Source organism: Arachis stenosperma, chromosome 8, assembly GCF_014773155.1.
Source record: "Arachis stenosperma cultivar V10309 chromosome 8, arast.V10309.gnm1.PFL2, whole genome shotgun sequence".
Classification (NCBI taxonomy): domain Eukaryota; kingdom Viridiplantae; phylum Streptophyta; class Magnoliopsida; order Fabales; family Fabaceae; genus Arachis; species Arachis stenosperma.
Window position 1 is genome coordinate 39,124,155 of NC_080384.1, and position 13,779 is coordinate 39,137,933.

Sequence of the window (13,779 nt, forward strand, 5' to 3'; positions counted from 1 at the left end):
GAACGTGCTACACGATTTATATGGCTGTTAGCCGAATACAATTAAAGTATAATTCGTTTATTTTAAGGTACATACTTTTTTTTTAATGGATTCATTTTGAGGTACATTAAGTGGTTAATAATACACTATGTTATCTTAGTAATAACTAGGATAGTAAAAAAAAAAATTGTTAATTTTCTTCCCTGGCACATATATAAATGTCACACACCCTTCAATCACAAGCCACACCAAAACCTCATCATCCGTAGCCTTCAGAACTACCATACATCACCATCATCATATCAAAGCCTTCCACTTGAAGCTGAGTCTATCTCACCTTTCAATTTCATCCATGGAGTTAGACCATGCTTTGGACTTCGAGGACTACTTCCCTTCCATGATTTCGCGGCTCGGCGCAGAAGGGTTCATTGGGGAGCTTTGCAATGGGTTCAGTCTACTTATGGACGCACACAAGGGGTTGATCACGTTTGAGAGCTTGAAGATGAATTGTTCCTTGTTAGGTTTGGAGGTGAGGGGATGGAGATGCACCTAAATTGTTTACTCAAAGTGTTGATCCCATGTTAGTATAATTAATTTAATGTAAGTGTTATTACTTATTAGTATCTTGTCTAATTGAATTGTGCTAGCTTCTATATGTTTATCTTCATTAAGTTGAAAGGAAGATTTGTATTTGTTTAGATATATTATATGTATGTATAGTAGAGTATTTTTTATGGTCATTAATAAGGAAGCTTCTAATAAGAAATTATTGATGACTATCAAGAATACTTTACTAAAATAGTAATTTTTTTTAACAACTAATATATGTGAAGAGTACTCATTTTTCTCGTAGTGTATGTTATTTAGTGATATTAATTAAAATTTCATCTTTCAAAAGTAAGATAATAATTGAGACAAAAGAACATGTATGTGTGTATGTTGATGTAAGCCTTAATCCATATGATAATTCACAATGTTCTGTATTAATTAAAATAGATTTGATAGTTTATATGTGCTATCCAACTCTTTCAATATAGTGATAATTATAATTATTATTAGAAATTGCTTTATGTGTATATGAATTCTATTTTAGCGTCATGAAATAATACACGGACAAAGAAAAAAAATTCTTTTTATTTTTTATTTTTAGGATTTTTAATTTGAATTTGAATGAAAATTTAAGATATAGTATAAACTATTTCTTCTTTTAATATATTTTTATTTTTAGAGTTTTTAAAAAGTTTTAAATATATTTAATATTTAATTTAATTTAATTATTTCATCTTTAACGTTTAAAATAAATTTAATTTTATTTATATAATTTAAATTTAAATTTATATTCCAATTTTATCTTCTTTCTTTTTCATTTTTTTCTCTTCTCCAATTCTTTCATTATTACTACCTTCTTTTATTTCTCTACACAAATATGACTACCATATCAACATTTCCTTTCTGGATCACTCTTGTCTTAGTTATTTGCTAATTCAAAGTATTTATTAATTTATCGAAATTATTTTGCTGAACCAAGAAAATGAAAAACATAGAAATTTAATGGCATCACTCCTTAATTGTCAAAATTGTATCCCCATCTCTCAAATAAAAAAAAATTGCATGGCTTGCTCGTCAATACCATGAACCAAATATACAAGCATTCCAGAAGACGTACATATATACATCTAATGAATTGACCTAAGCTTCACTAATTAAACTATAATATGTTTGCACCAACTCAGAAGAGTATCAATATGCATGTAAATGATGTAACAATTAGATAGTAGTGATTTTTGTAGTAGTTGAAGAAGAAAAAGGTGGCGGTGATATCGAAAAAATTGAAAGAGAAAAAAAGTAAGTAGAAGATGAGGAAGTAAAAGGTGAAGAAATTAAGAATAAAATTTAAATTTAAATTTTAAAATTAAAATTAAATTTCATTTCAAATAACTATGGTAAAATTAAATTAATGACAAAATATAAAAAATGCGTGCAAATATAAAAAATGCGTGCTCCAATAATACATTAGTTATTATATAAGATTCATATCTTTCAAGTATACTCCTCATTAGAAATAAAACAATTGCTTGATAATAGGTAAAAACATTTATCAAACAAGTGCTTCTTTACTGTGGCCATAACCACTCAAGTTATCCTGAACCATAATCATTAGTTTTGCTATGTGACCACATAATTGAGCACAATAATCATTGTACTACCAAGTAAAAGATGAGTTCAATTTTACACAATTCTTTAACATGCATGTGCTTTCTACTCATGGTTTTATTATATATATGTCCTATTTTTTTTTAATTAAAAAAGAATGAGATCAGGTCAAAAAATTTTGTACTGCCACAAATGCAACCACAAAAATATAAAAAAAATTATCAACAATTAAATTTAATTAAATAAATTACTAAAACAATGCCAGAATTACTAACGTATGTAAATCTAATAGTAAATATCAAAATCTAAAGCATCATCTAATTAACTAGATTGATATTATACTAAAATAAATCTATATTATTTAAAAAAATAAAATATATAATATCTAAATATTATATTTTCTAAGCATAAATAATAATAATAATAATAATAATCTGAGTCACTTAATTTATTTTCACCATCTTTATTATTTTATAAACGTAAAAAAAAGTTGATATTCCTCATTTTTCAATTAGCAAGTTTAATTTACTCTTTATTCATTCAACTCTTTCTTCATTTCTGATCATTCTTACTAATATAATCCATATTAGCAAGTTAATATGAGATTGGTGCTGTTGATAAGCATGGCACAAAAGCAATATATATGATACACGTTATGTATATATTAATAAAAATAATTTAATGCTGGAATAACTCAATTTAAACAACTTATTATTTAATTAAAGAACGTTAAATTCAGTTCTAAAATTTAAGTAGTGTATTTACTGAATTCTTTTATGAGGAATGCTAGGGTTCAGCAATTTTGGTGTTTTGTAACCATTAATTGGCCATTATCAATAGTATTTTTAGTGGTGTGAAATTACATCTAATGATGAGAGATTACTCACTTTTATTTTGATGGTTAAGTGCTAGTCAGAAAACACAAAAATTACTAACCCCTATATTTTTCCTTCTTTTATTTAGTACCCAATACTCACTCACTCAATTAAAAAAATTATAGTGAATAATAAATTAATTTCTATTTTTTTTATTTCTATCTCTTAATAATAAATTCAGATGAATGCAATTAATTATTTTAAGATAATAATTTATTTTATGATTGATACTATATAAAAATAAATTATTAACTTAATAAAAAAATTAAATAATTAAATTTGTACCTTAATAAAAATATAATTTTATATTTTAAAATATTAAAAATACATTTTAAAAATAAACTGACCAAATTTATTTTTATTATTTTCAACATTTAGAAATAAATTCTTCTTTCACAAATCAATTGCTTTCTTAAGATGTGAAAAGTTGAAAATAAAAATCATTTTTAAAAATAAAAATAAAATTTAAAAATAAAAAATATTTTCACAAATTAAACCTATCAATCCCTAATATACCTAATAACTAAAGTTAATTTTCAAATTATATTATATAACATTGCAGAATAATAAATTTAAGCTAAAATTGCAAAAAATGAAACTCATAAAATTTGCAGGTAAATTAAATTCATAACTAACTCTGCAACAAATTTTTTACAACTCAACCCTTAGCAATGAAATTCAAAGCAAAATTTGTGGGTGACAAAAATTACAGCAAATTCTGTAATAAAATTTTTGCAACTAAAATATAGAATGAAATTTATGCTACAAAATTTGCAAGAACTGAAATTTGCAACAAATTCTGTAATAAAATTTTTGCAACTAAATTCGCAGCAAAATTTATGGGTAATGAAAGTCGCAACAAATTCTGCATCAAAATGTTTGCAACAAATTTACAGCAATGTAATTCGAAATAAAATTCTTAACAAAGTTAATTTGTAACTAAATGCACAATAATTTTCTCACAACTAAATTATTAAGAAATAAATTTGCAACAAACTTCGGATAAAACTAAAAGTTACAGCTAAATTCGTCTGCAAATTTTGCTGCAAATCTGACATGATTCAAACTGTTGTTAAATTACCTACAAATATTTATTTGTGTTATGAAAATAAGAATTAGGATTTAAGGGAAGGAGAAGAGAGAATAGAGAGAATAATAAGTAATTTCATTAAATGGTGTATATTGGAGAATATGAAAAGGATTACTCCAACTCTTAGTTAATGGTCCAATTTTCAGTCAAGAATCAAATATTTTATTAAGACATCACAATAAATATATTTATAATAATTTACAAATTTTTAACAGCAACAGTTCACAAATAATATTTTTCACCTTCTAGTACAAAAAGTAACTGCAGAATTTGCTGCAAATTTTGAAAATTGGAGTAAAACTTTGGCATATTATCCATGCATGATAAATTTGCAACAAATTAAATTTCTGCAAAAAAATTATAAGTGATATCCGCAACTATTTTACTATTTTTTAGTAGTGGACTCGCACCGTAATAATTCTAATTTTTGTATTAATGCGGATTTTTTCTTAAAATAATATTTTAAAATAATTAATTTTTTTATGATGAGTCGATTTCAAATTTCGAAATAAAATAGATAGTAGTATAATTTTATTATTATCTTATTTATTTATTTTACTTGCTCTAATTATAATGAAACTTAGATAATAATATTAGTATTATTATCAAGTCTGATTTTTACCAATAAAAATAATTATTGATATTTTTTAATAAATTTAAAATTACTAAAGATCCATCAAATATTTTTATATTCCTAAATTACTAATGTCATTTATATTAGTAATTTACGTATATTTAACCTTATATTATTGTTATTATTATTTAAAAGAAAAGGACAGGGGGGAGGTGGCCGAGTGCCTTAGGAAGTAAAGAAAGAAAGCTAATGACTTGGATTCATGTATGTATATGTATAACGTGGCTTTAATGCGTATAAGTATGATATAATCTTGACACGTCATGAACCTTAATCACCATCAATACCATCTTTACTTCACTTTTCATTTTATTCACTGAGCATTAAGAGAAAAGAAAAGAGAGTGAGACCGAGGCTTGCATGAGAGAACCGTAAAACCTCTTTAACCTTTCGGCTTAGATTTTTTTTGTCATTCGTAATTTCAATAAAAAAATTTAATTCGATAAAAATATTCGTATTTCTTTTTTTATATATTGGTATTATTTTTGTTCGGTAGAAATTAACAGTAACGTAACTCTTCTTTTTCTCGAGCTCGATTAATTAGAGTTCTAAAAAGTAAAGATAATTTCTGATTTTTTTCTCCTTAGCAGTTAAAGCAAAAAAATTTTTCGAAATTTTCGTTGATTTTAAATTCGTACAGAGGTAGGTTTTGATAATTTTAATATAAATTAAATATATTTTTGATGTGTGATTGTTGGTTTGATAATTATTGCTAGAATTTGAGTAATTTTGTGCTTGAATTTTTGTTGAATTTTGTTGAATTTGATGCTTTAAAATTTGGCCATTATAGATCCGATAAAGATTAAACTATTTTTGACGTATTTGAAGGTTGTTGTTAGATTTGAATATTGAAAAAAATGATGAGATTTGATGGTTGAAAGATTAAAATTAAAAGTTGTAAAAAATTTGTAATCGAAAAAAAAATTAAAATCAAGTATATATTTTAAAAGATCACAAGAGAAAGTTGTATTTTTTAAAGTTGTCATCAACACAAATTTTATTTTTGAATTTAAAAATATAATTTGATAAAAGATCGAGGTTAAATTTATAATTATGTAAATTTTTGGGTATTTTGAATAATAAGTAAAGTTCAAGAGTAAAATAGATATTTTATAAAAATTTAGGTTATTTTTATAGATATAAAAATAAGTGAGAATTTAAATATAATTTTGTAAATATTAAAGTTAAGAACAGAATATTAAAAAGTTTATGACTTATAAAGTAATTAATAAAAATTTTAAAAATATTATTTTATAAACTAAGTTTCAAAAGAAGATTATAAATATTATTTTAAATATTTTTTTAAAATTATTCATTTATATTAAAATAAATTATTATTATAATTAATATTTATCAAATATATTATTTTATAAAAAAATTAAAATATATAATATTAATGAGTAAGCAAGTAATCCTAAAAAATTTAAAAAAGACCGACTTCAAAAAATATCCAAAAATATTGGGAGACTGTCCAATAATTTAGTTGATTAAAATATTTTATGTCTTAACTGCCTATAACACAAAGATCATTAGAAACAGTGAAAATGTGATGCGTCTATAACCTTTAAGTTCTTGAATTAGAACTCGACTCTGACATAAAAAAATAACCATGACTCAAAAATAATCTGACATAAATCCAAGTATATTTTGAATTATGCCGTCATAATCATCAATTTCAAGATCTTTTAATATTGTTAGAAATATTTTTTGTATTAATTATAGAAACTAAGACTAACAAAGGTGGCGGGATGGATATCTAAGTACACATACTCATTCTAAACATACGCTTACTTATTGTCCTATTACCCATCAAATTATTTACGGATATTTTAATTTTTACCTAAATTTACGAGTATATACCTATTATGTATCCGTTCTATTATGCTCTGTCTTAGAACAACCTGAATTAATATATATATATATATATATATATATATATATAATATATATATATTATATATATATATATATATATAACATTTAAACTGAACTAATTAATAAAATTTTAAATATAAATGAATATTTTAAAAATATAATTAAATACAAAGACAATCCTAAATTATTTAGGATAAAACATAGAATATAGATAGTCTCATAATGCATTAAAATAATATTAAAATATTAAAATAATCTTAAAAATGTGACAAACAAAAAACAAATTAGGGTTTAAAATGTAAAAGGATAACTCAATGAGAGAATGGCGGGACAGAGTATTAGAATTTTTCGGTGTGGGGGAGAGAGACTAAAGATGTCTTCTATAAATTTTGGTATCAGTACCTGCAGTTTTATTTTATTTTTAATATATATAAAAAACAAATTATATTATATATAAATATATGTAAAATATTATTATTATTATATAAAATCATATATATATATATATATATATATATATATATATATATATATTAATGGGACAAACAATGGGATGAGACAGCCATTTTCATACCCATTCTATATCTAAACAGAAAATAAACAGGTTGACTCAAATTCACTCTATACCTGATTTTTTTTTTTTTTTTTTTGCACTCTATACCTGATTAACTGATGAAAAGACGGGTCGACTCGAATTACTATTCCTATGAACTCAATAATTAATTAAAGGTCCATCTAGTGTATAGATGTATTTTGGTACAGATTTATAGATTTTTGTTTTTTATTGATTTAAAAGTGTATTACTAAAAGTGTTGCTTAAAGAAAAAGTGTTACCCTTAATCGTTAACTTGGCTCTGATACCAATTTTTAAAATGTAATTTCTTTTTCAAAATTTCTATTAACTCTCAATTTTTAAAATGTAATTTCTTTTTCAAAATTTCTATTAACTCTTCATATTTTGCTTCGAAATAGTTTATAATTTGTATAGATTTGGTTGGTGGTACTTTATAATTTGCAATTTCATAATCAAAAGTATTGACAATTTCTACTATTACTAATTCTGATTTCATTTTTATAGTTTTTCAATCTTGTTTTAGTTTATAATATTCTTTTTTGCATGGATTATTGTATATAAAATCTTTTATCTGTTTGTCTTTTTCTTTAATATAATTTTTCAAATCCTCAAAAACTTCTTTTATTTCTACACTTTCTGTTGTTTCTAAATATTTTTTTAATTTTTCAACTTCATTCTCCATTTTTTCTTTCAACAGCTTTTATTCTTTTAAGTCATAATATGGTTTTACAGGCATTTATAATTTTTTTAAGTTTAGCTCTAACTTGTTTATATTTGTTCTTATTTCTATCCTTTTTATTATAAGGTCATTAATTTCGAACTGAAGGTTATTTAACTCCCTTTTATACTCCTTTATTTTACTTTTTAATTTTTTCGCCCTTTTTCTTTTTATTTTGTTTTCTTTTCAATCTTTGTATACTTCATTATTTATCTTAAAATTTCTGCAAATTCTATCATTGATTCATCACTATTTTCTAGAGATTCTATTAATTTTTCTGACTCTTCAACTTCTCCTTTCAATTTGTCATAGATTATTTTTAGAGCTTCAAATGCTTTTTGATTTATTTCAGAAAACTGTAAATAATTCAACCGATTTTCTCTTTCAAAGAGCTCTTGTTTCTTGTCTTGATAGGTTACATATATTTTTCTTTATTTATTGTCATAACTTAGTGTTTAGGGTTTCATTTAATTTTTCGACCTTTTTTGTTAATTCTTTTATTTCAGAATTTTCTTCTTTAATTTTTAACTTAGATAAACTTAAAGGGCTATTAATTTTAGATTCTCTTATTTGAAAATTCGATGAAACTAATTTTCCTGATGGTTCTTTTAATAATAGAACTGGGTTTTCAATAGCTTTATATTTCGGTATTTCTGTTTTTACGATTTTCTGAAATAATTCATCAACATAAATTCTTTCTCTGTTTTTAAATATTATAATATGATGGCTATTTGTTAAAGCATAATTTATTGCATATGTAATTGAAAATGGTTCATCATCTTGTTCCATTAGATTCTTTCTGTGAAATTTATAAGCTAAGCTTATAGATCTTCAAAGATTTTCAGTTGATAAAGGTATAGCGTATCCAAGATGGGCATTGAATTTAACATTTATGTTTGCCAAGTTTCCATGAACAATTCCAATTATTTGATCTATTGGGTCATCAGTAATTCTTTTATCGCAGATTGCTAAGCTTATTGGTGAATTAATTCCTTTCATATATGTAGATTTGATTAAGACTTGTATAGTACTAATATGGATCCATCCAATTTTAGATCTTTTTTGTTAATCATTAATTTTCTCAATCTGTTTACTCAATTCTTCATCATTTATCAAAGCTATTTCAAGTTCTCCATTGGCGGATTTTATCTTTATAGGTGCTTCAAGTTGAATTTTTCCATAGTATATTATATTTTTTCTATTAAAAACTTCTTTTAAAAGATTTTGTTTATTAAAATTTTCATTTGATTTGAGATTTAATTCTGTTTTTAGAACAGCCTGTTTTTCATTATCTAATAAGGCAGATAATCTATAATAATCAGATTCTTCCGTTAATTCTAAACTTTCTAAATAATTCATAACTAAGAGATCAGGATAAAGGCGTACCTTTCTGGAGAAAAACTTCCTTTATTTAGAATATTTTACATAAGATGTTTTTGTCTCCAGAGGGGAGATTGTAGATACTAACTCCAGAGGGGAGTTTAGAATTGGTTTTTCCTAAGGGAATTCTTCTTCAGACTATAGAATCGCCTCGGCAGCTTCCTCCTTGCTCTCCTAGCATATGAGTACTCTTAGCCTCCTGCTTTCTATTGTCTGATACCTTCTACAATTGCCTAAGCAATCTATTTATAATGGTTGGGTCTGATGGACAATTCACATCCTTACCCTTCTTATGACATCATTGCTTACGTCATTGTTTATTATCTTGCACCAGCTACATTGTTGGTGCTCTATGACCTAAGCGCTTACGTCATTATGCAATAATGTCGAGAGATGCTTTAGATGCGCTGTCCTCTTCTTTTATGTGGGTGGATGAGCTGTCCTCTTCTTTTATCATGTGGGTGGATCCCATTTCATTATTGCTTTCTTTAGATATTTCTGAGACACACAGCTGGCACTTGTGGTCTTCTCTGTTTTTTATCAAATAGCAGAGATTCCTTTTTATCCCTTCAGGGAGTCTTTCTAAGAGTCTAGATAGATTGTAGAATGCAGATTCAAACTCTACCAAGAGTCTCATCTCTCTTTCTTCAATTTCATTTCTTTTACTGGACACAAGCATAGTATTTCTACTTTTATAATTGATTCTTGTGTGAGATTCCCTTGTTATCTTTTGAGTTCTTTCGAAGACCCTTGCTAGTGTGCTGGCTAGTCTACCTTCATGACTGTAGATTGTTAAATCTTGAACTTGATCAATTGGTTGAAAATTTCATGGGAAGACGGACATGAATATTACTTGATGTGCTGGAACCAAGCATTCTTCTTCTTCATTAAAAATAGGTTGACTATTCGTAAATTTTAGGGATATATCCCTTGGATTTACATTGTCAATCATATTTTAAATCTCTTTACTGCATCAACGAATCCTGCAGAAAACTCACTAATAATTTTTAGATCATTAAAAATTAAAATTGTATCAATTAATCCATATTGGAAAAACTGATATGTGTCCGATGGGGAAGCATCTGGAAATATAACCAGCTTTGTTAGCTGTTCTTTGGCAATAGGATAATACCCCAAAATTGCCCTTTTTTCTTCAGTCTAATTTAAGACTATGTTGAGGGTTTCTCTGAGATTTGATCTACAGACCCTTTTCTTTTCCTTGATTTCAGCTCTTGTAGGAATATTTCTCATTATTCCTGTTCTCTGGGCTTGAATCGGAGCTTTATCTGCTCTTTTTAGAGTTTGTTCTGGATGAAGAGCTTCATATTCCCTGAAGGATTTCTTTGCCTCTTCTAGTGTTGAAAATCCTCCTTTATGAATTATCCTTGACTGGTGTGTGAATGGTGCTGCTTTTTCCCAGGAATCATATACTCCTTTCATGGGGCCATTATAAATTACATAATATTTTTTATCTTGGGTGGATTTTTTAATGATTTCAGCAATTGTTTTATTTTCCGAAATTTTTTCTTCACCTGATTTGTCCACCATGCTTAGCTGGCTGAACTCTGATGGTTTTGCTTGTTGTGATTTCATTGCTTCAATGGCCTTCTTGAGAGATTGGATCTGTGTCCTTAGTTGCTGGCAATGCTTGCATTTTTCGAGTTCTTGCTCATATTTTTGAATTTCTTGATCTAATGCGTTGTAGACGAACTCCATTCTCTTGTTAATGTATCTGCAATAACATTTTTGCACCCTTAATATATTCAATTTTTATTGGATATTGTAACAAAAATAATTGCCATCTTACCAATCGTCCATGATTATAATCAACTTTTAAATTATATCGTATGAAACCTGTTAGGTAACTTGAATCTGTCCTTAATGTAAACACTCTGGGTAGTAAATCAATTTTCCATTTCTTAAGAGATTTAATTGCTGCTAGAGTTTCCTTTTCATGAGTGGTATATCTCTGTTCTGTTGGAGTAAAAGTCCCTGAAATATACCTGCAAAGTAATTTCTTTGGGGAATATTTAGAATCTAGTGATTCTTTTTCTTGTTCCAAACTTTTTATAGCTTTCTTAGCTTTTAGACATCCTGACCAGGTTATGTCTGAAGCATCTGTTTCTACTATTAAGTAGTCATTTTCTTCTGGAATATAAAGTTCTGGAAGTTTTTCACATAATTCTTTAATCCTTTGAATTTGCATATTGTCTTTTTCATCCTATTTCCATTCTTTTTTAGTACTTATTTTTGGAAATAAGCTTTTAGTGTATTCTGTTATAATCTTTAAAAATCCTTGATCAAAAATATAATTTATACACCCTAAAAATCTTTGTAATTGTTTTCTATCTTCTATTTTATTAGGAAATAAATTTACCTTTTCTAGGACATTTGGCTGAAGTTTTAGCTTTCCTTGAGTGGATAGAATTAATCTAAGAAACTCTATTTCTTGTTTTGCTATTCTTGCTTTCTTTTTGCTAAGAACTAATCCTTTTTTCTTTACATCTTTCTAAAACAATTAATAATTTTTGAAGATGATCTTCTTTATCCTGTTTTGTAAAAAATTAGTATATCATCAATGTATACTAAAACAAATTCATTTAACTCTTTTAGATTTTTTTCCATAAATCTTTGATAAATACCTGGGGCTTGTTTTAATCCGAATGGTAATACATTCCATTCATAGAGCAACACACTTGTTGATTCTTTTGTTGGGCAAGTAAAAGCAGTTAATTTCTTTGTTTCTTCGTCTAAACGAAGTTGCCAATATCCTGATTTTGCATCAAGAGATGAAAACCACGTTGCTCCTTTGATTTTTTCTAAAATAGAATCTTTTCTTGAAAGTTTATGAGCATCATCAATAGTAGCTTCATTCATTTTCTTATAGTTAATAACCATCCTTCGTTTTCCCCTTTTAATTTCATTATTGTTTTCGACGTAAAAGGCTGGAGCCGCATGAGGACTTTTACTTAATCTTATAATTCCTTTTTCCAAAAGATCTTTACATTCTAATGAAAACTCTTCTCTATCTCTTGCGGAATAAGGAATTTTATTTGGAACATTTATTTCTTTTGTAGGATCTTTTAATTCAATGCTTACTAATTCATTATTTGTATTTTTAATATCTAAAGCATTTTCAGCACAAATTTTATCCAAAAGTTCTTCTATCTTTATTTCAAGATTATTTTTTGGAATATTTATCTGAAAGTATAAATTTAAATAACATGTCTCTAATATAGAAAATATTTTAAATTTTAAGATCTTATCTATAGTAGTAGTCGGTATTTTTATACGTTTTGATTTTTGATTTATTGAAAAATCGTGTGGAGCTTTTAAAACTATATATGTTAATTCTTGAATGAATGGATGATATAGCTTTAAAAAGTTATTTCCTATAATAAAATCCATTCCAGAATCTAACATATATATAGATGGAACAATGAACCTATAATTTTGAATAAAAATTTCAGCCATCTCTGCTTTTTGGTCAATTTTATGCATTGATTTGTCAGCTATTCTAACTCTTAATGGTTTCTTTAATTTTTTCCAATCAAGTTTTATATTTGAACTAGCAAAGCATTGTGTTGCTCCAGAATCTATGAAAGCATTTATAAACTTTTATGTTATTTTTATAGTAATAAATGTAGCATTATTACTCAATCTCTGAGTTTGTTTCTGAGACATATTCAAAAATATAGTCTAAGTTATCATCAGATTCTTCTAATGGTTCCATGAAACAAGACTTAGCAATTTCTATTTGCTTAGTAAGATCTTTTTTATCCTTCTTTTTGGGACATTCATTCGCATAGTGTCCTTCTTCTTGGCAATACCAACACTTGCAATTTTCTTTTTTACTCGGGCAATAGTCATTTTTTTGTCTTTTGTTTTTATTGTTATCTCTTTTTCTAAAGTACCTCTTTTTTCTCCAGTTTGGATAGTATTTTCTTTTTTTAAATTGATATTTTCTTTTTCTTTGAAAATTTTTATTAAGACCATATTTTTGGGGTATTTCTTCATTATCCTGATAGCAAATTCTAATTATATTTGCAAATCTTTTTTGAGTCGCTTCTTGCATACAACGTTCTTTTATTTCCTCTCTTATTGCAGAGGTTGCTCCACCAAAATTATTTTCAATTGTCCCTCTATTTATTTCTCTTATAAATCTTCCCATTATAAATTCATTAGCAGGATATGGAAGTTTTGTTATATACATACTAAGATAATGATTTTTATCTTCTTCTTTTAATTTGTAATAATGTATTCTATATTCACATATATAAGACTCTACATTACATAGATCATATATCTGAATATTTAGCTAGATGGTTTTTTGCTTCTTGATATTCTTTATTATAGACTTCTTGTCTATGATCTATAATATTTTTTCCAAAAAAATCTTTATATAGAATCATCACTATATATAATATTTTATCATAAGCTGTTGTTTTTGTTGCTAATTCTTCTATTATTTGGTTCTCTATTGATGTCATATAATCTCTT

At 25.9% G+C, this 13,779-nt stretch overlaps 1 protein-coding gene across 1 annotated transcript in view; it reads left to right on the forward strand.

Annotated features, from left to right (window-relative positions):
• The first annotated feature begins 233 nt into the window (after nucleotides 1-233).
• Nucleotides 234-13,779, forward strand: part of LOC130944803 (calcium-binding protein KRP1-like) — a 66,161-nt gene continuing 52,615 nt past the window's right edge. The window contains exon 1 of the mRNA XM_057873339.1: nucleotides 234-500. Coding sequence (XP_057729322.1) covers nucleotides 332-500 — 169 coding nt within the window. The 5' untranslated portion in view covers nucleotides 234-331. The remainder of the gene's footprint in view (nucleotides 501-13,779) is intronic.